The sequence below is a fragment of the Pristiophorus japonicus genome, chromosome 2, assembly GCF_044704955.1.
Source record: "Pristiophorus japonicus isolate sPriJap1 chromosome 2, sPriJap1.hap1, whole genome shotgun sequence".
Taxonomy (NCBI): Eukaryota; Metazoa; Chordata; class Chondrichthyes; family Pristiophoridae; genus Pristiophorus; species Pristiophorus japonicus.
In genome coordinates, this window is record NC_091978.1 from 163,387,744 (window position 1) to 163,405,343 (window position 17,600).

A 17,600-nucleotide genomic window follows, 5' to 3' on the forward strand; every position below is an offset into this window, starting at 1 on the left:
GCAGGGGCGAAAGACAATACAAACAGTGAGTATTAAATTGATATAGGCCTAGATGAGTATTTATAGTCAAACATGACTTGGACTCCTCATCTAGTTTAAGCTGTAAGTAGGCATTCGAAAGGTCCAGTTTTGAGAAGATCTGACCACCTGTCAGTGTTGTGAACAAATCTTCTATATTCGGCAATGTATTGGGGACATTACCCTCTAGAACCTGGTTTACGGTTACTTTATAATCACCACACAATCTTACCTTGCCATCGGAGTTAGATACAACAACAATGGGTGTAGCCCAATTACATCAATCTATCTTACAAATAATGTTCTCAGTCTCTAGTCTTTTGAGTTCTTGCTCAACTTTCTCCTTGAGTGCATATGGTACGGAATGTGGCTTGTCGTAAACCGATCTAGCGTCCTTCTGTACCCTGACACTTGACTTGAAGCCTTGGATCAGACTGTCCGTTTCACAGAACACCTTCGGCTACTGCTTGATAACCTCATCCGTTGATGAAAATCTCGCTTCCACACAGAAAATCTTATTCCAATCCAGCTTCAGTGAGCTCAACCAATTTCTTCCTAGTAAGGCAGACTTGTCTCCTTTCACTACTATTAGAGACAAGTTCTGAAATTGATCTTTATATTTCACTGGTACGGTGATACGACCTACCACAGGAATTTTCTCTCCCGAGTAGCCTCGCAGCTCTATCTTGGATTTCTCCAGTTAGAAATCACGCAATTTGTCACGGTACAGTGACTCCGGTACTACACTCATGGATGCACCCATGTCAATTTCCATTGGTATCTTGAATCCCGCAACATCTATGTGGATTTTGATGCTTTCCAAATTGCTGTCCGTTAACCTCGTGCTCCTGATGACGTGTAACTCTAACATCTCCTCGTCCTGTTGTTGTTCTTCCATGCTGTGTAGTCTCTTTGGATTTCTACTCATAGCTTTGAACGCTGGACTCTTAGCTTTAAAAGCTGGTTTATCCTTCAGTCGGCATGCCTTCGCCAGATGCCCAGACTTTCTGCAGAAGGAACATTCTGCCTTCATGTATGGACAACTTTGAGCAATGTGTTGTCCCAGGCACCTATAGCATGACTTCGACGCTCTGGTAGAATTTCCAGTTTCTGAGACTTTCGGCCATGCCTGTCTTTTACTTTGAACCTGCAGGTGATTTACCTCAGTTGACTGACAACCCTAATCATTATTTAATTCTCGGGAATATTGTTCGGCCATGCCCATTGACCTCGCTGTCTGACAAGCAATCTCAAAAGTCAAGTCATCCGTCGTCAATAACTTCCTTCTGATTGCATAATTTTTTACCCCACAAACAAAACGATCCCGTAATGCTCGGTTTTGAAAGTTTCCAAAAATACAGTGCATCGATAGCTTTTTTAATGCTATGATGTATTCACCGATACTTTCATCAACCTTTTGATTCCAAATCCCGAAACAATAGCTTTCAGCAATTTCTAACGGTTTGGGGTTATAGTGCTGCTCCAGCTTCGTTAAAATCTCTTTAAGCATTTTGTCCTTTGGCTCGTCAGACACAAGCAGATTTACAAGGGTTTCGCACAATGCTGGACCTGCCTCCGATAAGAAGATCGCTCTCTTACGTTCCAACACAGCCTGGTTCTGGACTGCATTGTCTGGAACTTTGATTATGTTATTTGCAGTGAAATACATTTCTAGCCGATCCACATCTGCCTTAAAACATCCCCGGTCGTGTCTATATTCACCCAAATATCCCATTACACCTGCCATTTTAATCTCTAGCTGTTCACACCGTGAGCTGCATTTTACCTCAGATTTTTGTAGCTGTTTTTCAAAGACAGAAACTTCCAAAGTCTCTCTGTTGGCTGGCTGAATCCTTCACCAACAAAAATTAAGCTTTAACTGGGTGTTGTGTAATGAGAGAGGATTAATTAGCAATCTCATTGTGCGAGGCCCCTTGGGGAAGAGTGACCATAATATGGTGGAATTCTGCATTAGGATGGAGAATGAAACAGTTAATTCAGAGACCATTGTCCAGAACTTAAAGAAGGGTAACTTTGAAGGTATGAGGCGTGAATTGGCTAGGATAGATTGGCAAATGATACTTAAGGGGTTGACTGTGGATGGGCAATGGCAGACATTTAGAGACCGCATGGATGAACTACAACAATTGTACATTCCTGTCTGGCGTAAAAATAAAAAAGGGAAGGTGGCTCAACCGTGGCTATCAAGGGAAATCAGGGATAGTATTAAAGCCAAGGAAGCGGCATACAAATTGGCCAGAAATAGCAGCGAACCCGTGGACTGGGAGAAATTAAGAACTCAGCAGAGGAGGACAAAGGGTTTGATTAGGGCAGGGAAAATGGAGTACGAGAAGAAGCTTGCAGGGAACATTAAGGTGGATTGCAAAAGTTTTTATAGGTATGTAAAGAGAAAAAGGTTAGTAAAGACAAACGTAGGTCCCCTGCAGTCAGAATCAGGGGAAGTCATAACGGGGAACAAAGAAATGGCAGACCAATTGAACAAGTACTTTGGTTCGGTATTCACTCAGGAGGACACCAACAACCTTCCGGATATAAAAGGGGTCAGAGGGTCTAGTAAGGAGGAGAAACTGAGGGAAATCTTTATTAGTCGGGAAATTGTGTTGGGGAAATTGATGGGATTGAAGGCCTGCACCATCTCTCCAGCCATGTATTCATCTGCTCTGTCCTCCTATTTCTGTACTCATGAGCTCGTGGCACTGGAAGTAATCTGGAGATTACTACCTTTGAGGTCCTGCTTTTTAATCTCTCACCTAGCTCCCTAAACTCTGCCTGCAGGACCTCATCCCTCTTCCTACCTATGTCATTGGTACCGATGTGGACCACAACCTCTGGCTGTTCACCCTTTCCCCCCAGAATGCCCTGCAGCCTCTCAGTGACATCCTTGACCCTGGCACCTGGGAGGCAACATACAATCCTGGAGTCACGTCTTCGGCCGCAGAAATGCCTGTCTGATCCCCTGACTTTTGAAACCCCTACCCCATATAGCTTTTCCATTCTTCTCCCTCCCCCCCCCCCATGCAGCTGAGCCACCCATGGTGTCGTGGACTTGGCTCTGGCTGCACTTCCCAGAGCTACCATCTCCCCCACCGTTACTCAGAACAGAGTATTGGTTGGAGAGCAAGATGGACTTAGTGGTCTCCTGCACTACCTGCCTAGTCCTCCTCTTCTGTCTGTCTGTCTGCATTGGTCCATGTGGGTCCCATGCAAAGCCCAGGTTTTTTCAGAAACCACTTTGCTTGGGCGTCCAACAGACCAACGCAGAATAAAGTGAGGTGGAATGCCAGAAACATCGCCTACTTCAGGTTCAGGCCCAGTTACAATCCATTGAAGCCCCACAAATTCCAGAGCAGTGTAGTAAGGAAAGACACCTCATTTCCCCATCTCTGCCCCTTCTTCCTCTTTGCTGCACTTGGGAACTGAGCGGTCCCAATTTCCAGAAAAAAAAACATTTCCTTTGCTATTTCCTCGATACTGGAACCAATCAGGCAGTGGTCTTTGGCAGTTCTCTACTTTCTCATGTTCGTATATTGGTTATTCAATGTGGTGAGAATTCAAGATGTCATAGCTAACAGCTTTAATTTATTTGCAACAAGAATGCACAGAATCATAAATGGGGGATTCAGAATACAAGTAAAACATAGATCATCACTCTGTGCTCACATAGCTAGGTCTCACCCTTAAGCAAAAGCCTGTGGGCCGTACTAAACAAGTGCCTGCTTCTCAAATCACGGCCGATAATGTGGTAGCATATTGGTTTGCACAATTGCTGTGATGGAACTTATTAAACCTCCTGACAGCCACACAGGATTTTGCTGCAGCAATTGAAAGACAGCAGGAGAATATAGGGCTCGAGTACCAGCAAAGCATCAAGGAATTATTCTGCAGACCTTGCCGCTAGCCCCATGATCAGTGCACAAAGTAAAGGATGTTATGCTAGTACATCATTGTTCATCCATTAATTTTGATTTAATCCACTGACCTGCAGAGGGTAAAAAGCTCCATGCTGCTCGCACATACTAAGTTACCCTATATTCCCTGTGCACATTATTATATAAATAGCAACATTTAATTGCTCTAATGTTTGACAATCAGTTACCTTCTATTGTGTCTGTAAGCACTGTCGTAATGACTCCACGAGGTGAGGTATTGTACTTGAATGGTGGTTACCTTAGTCCATTTATTATAGCTCCTGAGTGAGGGTACAGCATGGTGCGCTCCCTTTTATACCTGGTTACCTGTCGTGTACAGGTGACCCCTAGGTCTCCACCAGTTGCACCCTCTGGTAGTACAAGCACATTGTACACAGTGTGAAGATACATCCAGTAGTCTTATGTAACTGTACATTGAGTGTACAGGGAGTATAATTATGTTATATATATCACTCTCCCCTAAGTCAAGTCTTGTGCCACTGGCTTTTGCATTGTGTGCTCTGGCCCTAGACTTGTGTGCCCAAAGCCCTTGCACCTTGTCTATGCTTTGGCTTGGCTCTCTCCCTGTTGACCCCCAAGTCCTTATTGCCACAACATTTGGAAATGGTCAGCAGTGGACGGTTGGAGGTTGCAGTGGGAGTTGAGTGGGTTCTAGGTTTGATCCATGTGTGTCCATGGCTACATCCATCCATCCCCCCCAGCCCCACCCCCCCCATACATAGACCATGTGTGTGGCTCAACATCTGCATATGCATACATGTACAGAAAGAAGGAACAAAAAAAACCATAGGATTATTTACATCACTGTTTGGATTCTGCAGTAGTGGAACAAGTACATTTTACAGGTAAGGTACATATGTGGTATCACAGACTTGCCCCTGGGTTGTGTAGGTGCAGGTAGGTGATCTCGCTAGTGACAGAGTGACCAGACTGTGTCCAGGTTGTCTGATGGCGGCGCTGCAACCCCTTCCAGCTGCGTGGGCTCGGATCGCTCACCTGGCTGAGTTTCAGGGCCTTTGCCATTGCTTAGTGGTGGGCAGAGCCACAGGAGTGTGTGTCCTCCCTGTCCTCCTTTGAGAGCTGCGGTGTCTCCCTGCTGCCCTTCAGCGATGGTGGGGGCCTGGTCATCCCAGGTCTCGTTGGGAAAGCTGGAGGGTGCTAGCCCCTTGCTCCCGGTACTGGCCCTGGTGGCCAGAGAGATAGAGCCGATCAGGGGCAGGGTGTCCGTAGTGGTGCCTTTGCCATCTGCTGATTGCTGGCCCTGCAGCTGGTATGCTCCCTCTGTCTGTGGCCACGCTCCCTGGGGCATCACTTTGGTCCCAGAGGCGCAGGCTACATGGCCGGGTAGCCCGCTGGACCTGGGTGCTTCTGACGGGAGGTTGCCCTTGGTTTTGTCAGCATGCATGTAGAACCCGGCATCGCACATCATTACTTCATTTAGTCTCACACTACATTGGTTCCGACCGCAATCGCCCGACTTATCATGGTTAGTTACATTTACAAACTTGAATTTGTCAGTTACATCTCTTACATATGTATCACCGGCATCGCTGTATAAAGTGTGGAACTGTCCCTTTAATTATGATGTGTTACCGGTCTCCTTTAAGAGGGCCTTGCAATCTTTACCCCAATCCGATGCGCTGCTCGGCATCACATGTTGCTCCATCAATGCTGCCCCTCGTGGTCTGGCTGCCGCTATCTTTACTTCAGGCACTTCACCTCGTGGTGCGGGCGCCATCTACTTTCTCTCTACGAGGTAGGCTGCGGTGATCCTTTTTTCCCAGGTTCTGTCACGGAAGCAGGGAAGTTCCCTTCTGCACCGATTTTCTTCCTCCAGAGTCCTGCCACTGGAGCCTGGAAGGTGAGATCGGGTCGCTTCGGCTGGATCATCTCGCCATTGGGTTGAGCGGTCTGGGTCGTCTCCACGCAGTCGAGTTGAGCGGCTGGTTTTTCAGCTGCTGCGCTGATCCAACTTTGGGGCTGCGGAGGACGTTGATCGCTGGAGGTTGGAGGTTTTCCCAGCTCCAACGGATCTTTTTCATCCATCGTCTTCCTAGCAGCATTGGACCGTCACCAGCAATGATCCATATAGGTAACTTGTGCATCGTGCCGTCATGGGACACCTGGACATCCACGCTGCCAACGACTGGGATGGTGTCATTTGTGTAGGTGAGCAGCTTCACTTGGATCGGGATCATTTTAGGTCGTTCGACTGAATTGTCCCAGAGCTTCTCAAAGGTCGCCTGATTCATCAGTGACTGGATCGCCCGTGTCCACCTCCATCGTGACTGGAACACCGTTGATTTTGACTTCCATTTTCAACGGAGAACTCTCAGTGGTGCAGGTAAACACTCTGTACACCTCATCGTGGGGCTGAGCTGCCTCATGGACTCTCTCTTCATCGACGCTGGAGTCCGGATGATCAGCTAACACTTCATCGACTCGGTGAGTACAATTTCTCTTGCACATTCGCTGGAGGTGGCCATTCGTGTTTCAGCCTTTGTATGTATAGTCTTTATAGTGGCACTGGTGGGCCCTGTGATTTCCTCCACAGCACCAGCATGGGGTTAGCCGGTTGGCCCCATGTGACGTACTCAGGATTGCGGGACTCGGGGTTCTGTTCTCTCTTCCCTGAGAGGGACTGCTTGCAGCAGCATTGCCTCTAAAAGGCGCCAGTCGGTTCACATTACTTGCCGGGTTAGAGTCCTGGGGGTGAGTCATCTGCTTAGAATTGCAGGCTGAGATCATGAATCCCTGGCTCACGTTAATTGCCTTTTGCAGGGTAACCGTGGTATCGGCAGAGAGCAGCCTGTGGAGAAGGCCCTCGTGGCCGATTCCAATAACGAAGATGTCCCACAGCGCTTCGGTGAGGTGGTCGCCAAAATCACACGGTACAGCCAATCGTCTCAGGTCTGCAGCTTATTTTGAGATTTCCTGGCCTTCCGGCCGCCGGTGGGTGTAGAACCGGTGTCTGGCTGTGAGGATGCTCTCTTTAGGTTTGAGTTGTTCCTGTATCATCGTTATGAGCTCCGTATATGTTTTGGTCATCGTGTTCGCTGGGGCTAGCAAGTCCCTGATGAGGATATAGACGATGGGCCCACAACTGCTGAGCAGGATAGCTCTACACTTATCCGCCAGCGAGGTCGGGTTGTCTCCCGCCAGGTCGTTCGCAATAAAGAAGTGTTCGAGTCTTTCCACAAAGGCCTCCCAATCTTCCCCATTGGTGAATTGTTGAAACGTGCCAAGGTTAGCCATTTTCGTGTGGAAATTCATAATTTCGTTGCCAGTTATTGTGTCTGTAAGCACTCTAGTAATGACTCCACGAGGCAAGGTATTATACTTGAACTGTGGTGATCTTAGTCCATTTATTACAGCTCCTGAGTGAGGGTACAGCATGGTAAGCTCCCTTTTATACCTGGTTACCTGTCGTGTACAGGTGACCCCTAGGTCTCCACCAGTTGCACCCTCTGGTGGTACAAGCATAGTGTATACAGTGTGAAGGTACATCTAGTAGCCTTATGTAACTGTACATTGAGTGTACAGGGAGTATATTTATATTATACACACACAACATCACTCGCCCCGAAGTCTTGTGCCACTGGCCTTTGCACTGTGTGCTCTGGCCCTCGACTTGAGTGCACAAAGCCCTTGCACTTTATCTGTGCTTGGGAATGGCTCTCCCCTTGTAGACCCCCAAGTCCTTATTGCCACAACACTTCCTTTTGTAATTAATATATAAACAGCCAAGGGGAGTAATTATGCTAAGGATAGATATGGGAATGACATGCAGCAACAGTGAAGATTGATGGAAAAGCAACACAACCGATGGAAATGCCTTGTTGAGATAGCAATGTCAGTGCAATGTTATTAATCAGATCTTGATGAACAAATCTGTTCCTATGTCCTGGGGATGGCAGTTGCATTTTCTCACCTTCCTCCTCTTCCATGTTCTGCTGCCCCTCTTCTGATTGTGCAGCATGCAGCAAAGCGCCATTCTGCCAACAATGATGAATGGATGTTTTTCTGACTGGAGAGAAGTATACTGTGGGGTTCCTCAGGGGTCGCTATTTGGACTATTGCTTTTCTTTTTACATATAAGTGACCTGGACTTGGGTATAGGGAGTACAATTTCAAAACTTGCGGATGATACAAAACTTGGCAATGTAGTAAATAGTGAACAAGGTAGTAGTATACTTCAGGACAATATAGAAAGCTGGTGAAATGGACAGACACATAGAAGATGTAATTTAAAGCTGATAAGTGTGAAGGAGAAACAACATGGAGAGGCAGTTTAATCCAAATGATACTATTTTGAGGTGGGGGGTTGGGGGGCAGCGGGTGCAAGAGTAGAGGGACCTGCAACTGCATATTCACAAATCTTTGAAGGTGGCAGGGCAAGTTGATGTTGGTTAACAAAGTGTATGGGATACTTGGTTTTGTAAATAGGGGCATTTTGAAATTCATTCATGGGATATGAGTGTCACTGCCAAGGCCAGCATTATTGGCCATCTCTCATTTCCCGAGAGGAGGTGGTAGTGAGCCATCTCCTTGAACCGTTGCAGTCCGTGAGATGAAGGTACCCCCACAGTGCTGTTAGGAAGGGTGTTCCAGGATTTTGACCAAGCAACGATGAAGCAACAGTGATATATTTCCAAATCAGGATGGTGTGTGACATGGAGGGGAACTTGCAGATAGTGATGTTCCCATGCACCTGCTGCCCTTGTCCTTCTCGGTGGTAGAGGTTTAAGGTAGTGGATGGGGTGCCAATCAAGCAGGCTGCTTTTTCCTGGATGGGGTCGAGCTTCTTGAGTGTTGTTGGAGCTGCACTCATCCAGGCAAGTGGAGAGTATTCCATCACCCTCCTGACATGCCTTGTAGATGGCGGAAAGGTATAGGGGAGTCAGGAGCAACATTCCCATTATGCTGGACAGCTGCATAGTGCTCCAGGGATTCCATGCAGCCGGCTTACCGGCTTTTCAATGTAAAGACTGTACATGTGTGGTATTTTGAATGGCCCGTGTGGCCCTTGTCCGATGCCAAAATGAATTAGAGGAAACATTGTTCAGCAGCTGAGTCGCTCGCTGCAGAATACCCCGTCTCTGACTTGCTTTTATAGCCACAGTATTTATGTGGCTGCTCCAGTTAAGTTTCTGATCAATGGTGACCCCCAGGATGTTGATGGTGGTGGATTTGGTGGTGGTAATTCCATTCAATTTCAAGGGGAGGGGATTGGTTCTCGCTTGTTAGTGATGGTCATTGCCTGGTACTTATGTGGAGTGAATGTTCCTTGCCACTTATCAGCCCAAGTCAGAATGTTGTCCGGGTCTGTTGCATGTGGGCACAGATTGCTTCATTATCTGAGGAGCTTTGAATACATGGAATACAAAAACAAGTTGATAAAACCGTTAAGAAAGCATAAGGGATACTTGGCTTTGTGAATAGCGGCATTAAATACAAAAACAAGGGAAGTCATGCTGAACCTTTACAAAACACTGGTTAGGCCTCAGCTGGAGTTTTATGTACAATTCTGAGCACCACACTTTAGGAAGGATGTCAAGGCCTTGGAGAGGGTACATAAAAGGATTTCCAGGATAATACCAGGGATGAGGGACTTGTTCTCTTTAGAGTAAAGAGAGTTAAGGAGAGAACTAAGAGATATACAAAATGATGAGGGGTTTTGATAGAAAAAAAGTGGTGAACTGTTTACCCCTGACAAATGGATCTGTAACCAAAGTTCTTATTTTAAAATAGTTCTTAAAACAATTATTTTTTAATGTAATGCGTTATGATCTATATTGCACTGCCTCAAATGATGGTGGAAGCAGATTCAATAATAAATTTCAAAAGGGAATGGGATATATACTTGAAAAGGAAAAATTTGCTGGGCTATAGGGAAAGAGCAGGGTAGTGGGACTAATTGAACAGTACTTTCAAAGAGCCGGCACAGGCACGATGGTCTAAATAACCTCTTTCTATGCTGTATCATCCTATGCTTAAAAAGCTTCTATATGAATGCAAGGCCATTCTTTAACATATTGTGCACTTCCCATTGAGCCAAAATTGAAATCTAGGGGCTTTGAGCATCACATAGATGGACAATGGCAAGAAGATCACTGCATCATGTTATATAATGTTGCTCTAAATTGATGGATAATTGTCATTTCTTTTTGTACTTTCTTTCTATCCCTTAACCTTATTTCTAATGTGTACTGTTTATGTGTCTAGTGCAAACAAACTAGACGATGAAGACTATGAAGACACAATGTTGAATAGAACATGGGTCCTGGCACCAAGAATCCATGAAAGTGATGTGACCAATATTCTGAACAACTTATTGAAAGGCTATGACAACAAACTTCGACCGGATATAGGGGGTAAGTTGTTTTCTTAGTTCTACAGTGCAATAAAAGAAATCTGTCAGTTTTAGTATCTTATTTCAGGAGTTCAGTGGATTAACAATGTTTTTTTTAAATATTAAATTACATTTTATTCACTCAGGCAACAGCATAGTTTAATTTTAAAGGGCTGCGAGATGTAGTTGGGGGCGGGGGAGGGGGGACACGCAATACAACATACACAAAAAACAAAAGCAAAAATACTACAGAGGTTGGAAATCTGAAATAAAAAAAGAAAATGCTAGAAATATGCAGCAAGTCAGGCAGCAACTGTGGAGAGGGAAACAGGGGTAATGTTTCAGGTCGATTACCTTTCATCAACGGCCTGAAACATTGGGGGGAAAGTTTCTCTCCTGCTCCCTCCCCCCACACCCCCCCCAGGATAGGTAGGAGAGCATTGGGGAGGCACTAAACTAGTAGAAATGTTACAGGCACCCTCAACCCACCGCCAACATGCCTACTTCCAGTTTAACCGTGGCAGGTTTGGGGGCATCCAAGTAACCTGCAGTGAAAAGGCGGGTCCGTGATTATAATGTAATGCATTCCCCCATGATTTCCCATCCATAACTGAGGTCAGAAATCCCAAACTTTCAGTGTTCCCAGATGGCTCTAACTGACTAAACTATTGAGCAGCTGACCCATACTGGCAGAAACAACAGATTCGGATGGTGTGCTGATGTAATAGATCAGAGAGCAATAAATATTTCCCAAAACTTCACGTTGCTTCCTTTATTTGTACAGTTCTGCAATAATATTACAGCAGCTAATTATGTTTAGTGGATGAACCAGTTACTGGCTTATTTTAGTAGCAGCAAGCAGCTGCTACAATGAGTTAGTGCTGTTGCACAATCCATACGCACAAGTTGGAGGTTTGAATGCAGTTGGATGGAAAACGCTCTTGTTACTCAGGAGTCAGTAATGTATATCATCCGTGGGGGATAGCCTCCAGAATTCTCCTTAAAAAAAAATCATTTCACACGTTATCAAATTAATCACCTTAAGTTCCAAAATTCTAATGTCAGCAGATTGACACAGTGGTAGCAAAATGCAACAAGTATGTATCTAATTGCAGAATAATCCATTACTGTATTACATTTTGGCACAATTTGAATAGACAATGCCATTTTCCTTATGGTTTAAAATTGAATATTTAACTATTAAGTATTCAAACAAATATGTAGTAAAATAACAGAAACAGAATTAATCTGCTATCTATACAAACAGTGTTATTATTTATCTTTATATGCATAGAACAGTTCCATTTTGACAAATGCAGTTAAGAAGGTTGGTGTTCAGACAGCAAGAGATCATTTGAAAAAGATTAATTTTCAGCTCAAAAATATTTAAGTAAGAATGTTGAAATATCAAGAAGCCTTGCTGGTGCATATCATAGACATGTAAAACAAATCAGCAAAACATACAACAATGGCTGGTCATTAAGAAATTGCATTCTAATTTGTTTTGGTTTAATGGGAGGGGAACAGAGAGATATTAGGGGAATTTTACTAAACCCAGCACTAGGCATTCACGCCAAGCTCTCGGCCTAGACTGGGCATCTCATGGAAGCTCGGAGTGAGCGGGGTCAGGAAATTGTTTCGCTCCAGCTGCCTTTTAAAGTGGTGCATTCATTGTTGCTGAGCAGAAAATGAGAAATGGTTACAGGAGGGACCAGATCAGCCCCATTCCCAGATATATGTTTGGAGGTTCTTTTAAAAAAAGCGAGGCAAAGGTGGTTTTGTCAATCACACATCCTCCTCAGAAGAAATGTGCTGGCTGCTTGATAGGAGGTGGCTCTCAGGATAAGTGCCAAGACCTGGAAGCAGATGAGAAAAAATATTAATAGCCTCTGGAAGTCTATTAAGGTAAGTGTAGCTAGCATTGCTCTACGTCAAGTCAATTGGCAAAGTATGCAGGCCACTGATAGATTCCTCTCAGCTTGTAACACCCTGAGTGAGACTGCATGCTGAACCCTCACAAAACAGTTCTTTCCAAGCTGCACATGCATGCCAATATTGTCAATCACTGCCACTTCAAACTGCACCTGTTGTTGTTTAACCATTTTGAAAAATGTCCCACAAAGCAAGCTTACTACTTTCCTGATTGCATGACACATATTCATTTACTCACATCAGCTACAATGTAGGGTGGCCACTTGTCTGAATATTCTTAAAACATTCAACATTTCAGTACAAGTTCTCTGCTTGCAGGACAAAACAGGAGGGAGCAGGTCAAAGCTAGACAAGAGGTCGTCTTCATTTTAAACCAATCAATCAAAAGGAACAGGCCTTCCTGGACATGGTGGCACCTGAGAATATAAAGGAAGTGGGCCAGAGTGCAGCTGGAGGATCCCTCAAAGAGCAGGGCTAGTACCATAAATATCCTTTTTCTTCCTCCAATCATTGACTGATTGACTCACTTGCTTATATTAAAGAAAAACACCTTGAATCACATTATTAGCTTTTTTTGGGGGGCACTAAAAACACAAATTATACAAGTGCCCCCTGGCTAAAAGGCGGGGGGGGGGGCGCGAGCACTAAAACCAGCACGATAAACAAATTAAACTTTAGATAAAACATATCAAAGTAAAATTTGGTTGCCTGGGGTGATGATGCACTCCAGTCACTCCGGTGCCCACCTTTCGCGGAAGGTCGCAAGCGCTGTTTGCTAACAACTATTTTGAGTTGTATCAGAAATCAATTGCCCCCTGATTAAAGGGGGGGGGGGGTGGGACGGACACACTCCAAAAAATAAAAACAAGGGGACATTTGAAAAGTTTTTGGAGTGTGACCCCCCCCTTTAATCAGGGGGCATTTGATTATTAGTTTACAACCAAATAGTTGTTAGCTAACAGCGCTCGCGGACTTCTGCGAGAGTTGGGTGCCGGAGGGACCAGAGTGTATCATCACCCCCAGCAACCAAATTTTAATTTGATTGTAATGTCTAAAGGTTAATTTGTTTAATTTGCTGGTTTTTAGTGCCCCCCACCCCCCGCCTTTAGCCAGGGGGCACTTGTATAATTTGTGTTTTGATGCCCTCAAAAAAAAACAAGTGGGCACCTGAAAATTTTTTGGAGTGTGCCCTGACCCCCCCTTTAATCAGGAGGCACTTGATTGTTTTCTACAAAACATAGTTGTTAGCTCTGTTTCAGGGATACATTTCAGTCACCAGTCCAGCATATGTAGTTCAGTTTCTATTGGCATCCTGAAGAACAAGTCACAGGTCTGAATGGCACCTACAAAGCCAGTACCTTAAGTGGGGGTCATGTTAACATTTATTGCTGGGCAAAAAACAGGTGATAACAAATTAGCAGCCAGTTTTACACCTTGCATGATTTTATTTCCCATCAGTCAGGTGAGGTGTAAAATGGGCTGCCGATTTACTATTACGTGATTTTCGGTTGGCAAATTAAAGTTAAAATAACACTTACTCCACCTGCAACATGCGCCAGCACAGGTACATCCACCCCAGAGGATTAGACAGTACAGCAGGGTGAGTGAAGCACAGAGCACAAGCGAACACAAGCACCTGCTGGAGGCAGAAGATGAGCTTGAATCTGCTAACTGGGGGATCAGCTTACATCTTTCCACAGGTATAGAGGAGCCCTGTGACCTGGAGCTCAGGGGGCTTACATTTGAAACAGTGTTGATCAATATATTAGGATGTGGATGAGTGTATTTCTGATCAGTAAATAAAAAATAGGTAAAAGACACTATTCTTGGGGATGTGATCTCAATACTCATATTGCACGGCATATGCATGTGCACTTTAACCTTTCTGTTCGTTTATTGGTAAAATGGTAAGATGAAAAGCAGAGTGTGTGAATGCTTTTGATTGTTGGGAGTGCTTTACTTCCTTGGTTACTGAATGATGGTAGACATTTGTTAATTAAATATACATATGCAAAGTACATTTAGCTGTATTGTGTGAGTGTATTGAGATGTTTTCTACATAAATTAGTGTATGTGGATAAAAAGGTGTCGCCATTGCCAGACCTGTAGATAGTCGAGAATTTCTATTGGATTAAATGTACTTTTCTCTATTTGGATTTCCTTATGCTCTTCCCCACCTATAAAACTTCAAAGCGGAATGTTTTCAATGTTAAAGGGAACATTTTAACATCTTAAGCATAATTGTAATATTAAAAGTTCCAATTATAACCACCAATTTAGGGATAAATATCTAAAGACAATTAAAGAAATCCTATTGTTATCATACATTTTTAACTGCTCCATCATACCTGTAACTTCAGTTGAAAACAAAACAAACTGCTTTTTGGTGTCCAAACTGTAATTATAAATGAGAATAAATGTAATGGCCTGGATTGTGCAGTTGGTATAACAGCTTACTCACGGTACGCCATCATACCGCCTTTGAAATCGACAGTAAGTTTGCGATTTCCCAAATGTGCACCGACATGGAAATGTTAATTGCTGGCGCAGAGTTGGGCTAATTGCCGATCAATTGGCCAGTATTGAGGCTGAGAAATGTTATGGCTGGTGGAAACAGGCGTAGCAGCCTGCTTGTAGACTGCAAGTGGATGAAAAAATCTTCATTTTGGTGAAAATCCTTTCCTTTAATGGTAATTAGCTGTCTGTACACTTTGACACTTAAACAGGATTTGGAAAAAAATCAGTTCAGCAATGAATATTATTGCATTATATGAATTGCTTTATTGTGAATGCTCCACAGCAAACTTACTTTAATTGTTTTATTGCGAACTGGAACCAGCTGGCCATGAACTATCTACAGCCAAAAGGGTAGACAAGTGACTTGCTCCCTGGCATTTCTCCAAAGCCACTCCATCTGAGTCACTGGAAGATGTACAACTCTTCTTGTAGAAACAATAATCAAGTTCCCCCTGATTAAAGCAGGGGCGGGGGGGGATCACACTCCAGAAACTTTCATTCTAGTGCCCCTTGTCTTTTTTTGAGGGGTGGGGTGGGTTTGAGGGCACAAAACACAAAACACAAATTAACAATTGAACATAAAGGGAACCTTTGTCAAACCAAATCAAATTAAAATTCTATTCCCTGTTCAAATGATGCACTCCAGTCCCTCCGGCGCCCACCTCTCGCGGAAGGCCGCGAGCGTACCGGTGGACACCGCGTGCTCCACCTCCAGCGACACCCTGGCTCGGATGTTACCGTGGAAGAAAGGTAGGCAGTCGGGCTGAACCTGGAAGGTGTACAATCTGATTGGAGCTCTGGCTCACCTGATCCCAGGAACGCTTCCACACATGGTGTGCCCCTGGGATCCGTGGGCCACTATGCTGCCCTCTACTCTGCAGGGTCTGAGAGGAACTTTTTGTTTGGGGCCTCGCAACAGGTAAGTGCGCATTCAGTTCAGATGCCAGCAGCATAATCCTTAATTACATAATCCTTAATTACGCTGCTGACTGCAAAATCCATGCCAATGTTTATTTGTGAAACTGCTAAATAAAGCAGACAGGATTACTTATTAAGGAAGCAGTAACAGGACATTTGGAAAAGCATAGTTCAATCAAGCAGAGTCAGCATGGCTTTATGAAAGGGAAATCATGTTTGACAAATTTGCTGGAATTCTTTGCGGATGTAACGAGCAAGGTGGATCAGGGGGTACCAGTGGATGTGGTGAATTTGGATTTCCAGAAAGCATTCAATAAGTTACCACATAAAAGCTTACTGCACAAGATAAAAGTTAACGGGGTTGGGGGTAATATATTAGCATAGATAGAGGATTGGCTAACTAACAGAAAACAGAGAGTCGGGATAAATGGGTCATTTCCGGTTGGCAAACAGTAACTAGCGGGGTGCCGCAGGGATCGGTGTTGGGGCCTCAACTATTTACAATCTATATTAATGACTTGGATGAAGGTCCTAAGTGTAATTTAGCCAAGGTTGCTGATGATACAAAGATGGGTGGGAAAGCAAGTTGTGAGGAGGATACGGAAAATCCTCAAAGGGATATAGACAGGCTAGGTGAGTGGGCAAAAATTTGGCAGATGGAGTATAACGTGGCAAAATGTGAGGTTATCCACTTTGGCAGAAAGAATAGAAAAGCAAATTATTCTTTAAATGGAGAAAAATTGCAAAATGTTGCATTACAGAGGGACCTGGGGGTCCTTGTGCATGAAACACAAAAAGTTAGTATGCAGGTACAACAATAATCAGGAAGGCAAATGGAATGTTGGCCTTTATTGCAAGGGGGATAGCGTATAAGAGCAGAGAAGTTCTGCTATAACTGCACAGGATATTGGTGAGGCCACACCTAGAGTACTGCGGACAGTTTTGGTCTCCGTATTTAAGAAAGGATATACTTGTATTGGAGGCTGTTCAGAGAAGGTTCACTAGGTTGATTCCGGGGATGAGAAGGTTGACTTATGAAGATAGGTTGAGTAGGTTGGGTCTATACTCATTGGAGTTCAGAAGAATGAGAGGTGACCTTATCGAAACATATAAGATAATGAGGGGGCTTGACAAGGTGGATGCAGTGAGATTATTTCCACTCATTGGGGAAACTAGATCTAGCGGGAATAGTCTTAGAATAAGGGGTCGCCCATTTAAAAATGAGACGAGGAGGAATTTCTTCTCTCAGAGGGTTGTAAATCTGTGGAATTCTCTGCCCCAGAGAGCTGTGGCGGCTGGGTCATTGAATATATTTAAGGTGGAGATAGACAGATTTTTAAGCGATAAGGGAATAAAGGGTTATGGGGAGCATGCAAGGAAGTGGAGCTGAGTCCATGATCAGATCAGCCATGATCTTATTAAATGGCGGAGCAGGCTCGAGTGGCCAAATGGCCTACTCCTGCTCCTATTTCTTATGTTCTTCTGCATGGCATAGTATTACATCAAAAGGAGTTTTTGCTTGCTAAAATTAACAGATAGACTGTTATAGCAGATACAAAGCTTTATAAATAAATGATGTGTTATCTTTGTGCTATGGTTACAACTTGAAATGTGGTAAATTTGCAGTGAGGCCAACAATGATTGAGAGTGACATCTATGTGAACAGCATTGGACCAGTTGATGCGATTAATATGGTAAGTCAATAATTCTGTGCGAATTATGTGTTTTTCATTGTTAATCAGTTTACTTTTGTACTTGCTTTATTGTTTAATTGTCAATTCTTTATAAGTTGTTTTTGGTTGTATTTTTGCTTAATGTTGAGTTCATTCTGCAGTGGCCTCTGTTATATCAGTGAGTAAGAAAGAGATATTTCTTGAAATTTGTTTCCTTTGCACTTCATGATAAATGTTTGT

General features: G+C 44.0%; 1 protein-coding gene across 1 annotated transcript in view; it reads left to right on the top strand.

The window, feature by feature from the left end:
- The window catches only part of gabrg1 (gamma-aminobutyric acid type A receptor subunit gamma1), a 261,702-nt gene that overhangs the window by 107,031 nt on the left and 137,071 nt on the right, over positions 1-17,600 (top strand). The window contains exons 2-3 of the mRNA XM_070863136.1: positions 10,194-10,342; positions 17,314-17,381. Of these exons, the coding sequence (XP_070719237.1) occupies positions 10,194-10,342; positions 17,314-17,381 (217 nt within the window). The remainder of the gene's footprint in view (positions 1-10,193; positions 10,343-17,313; positions 17,382-17,600) is intronic.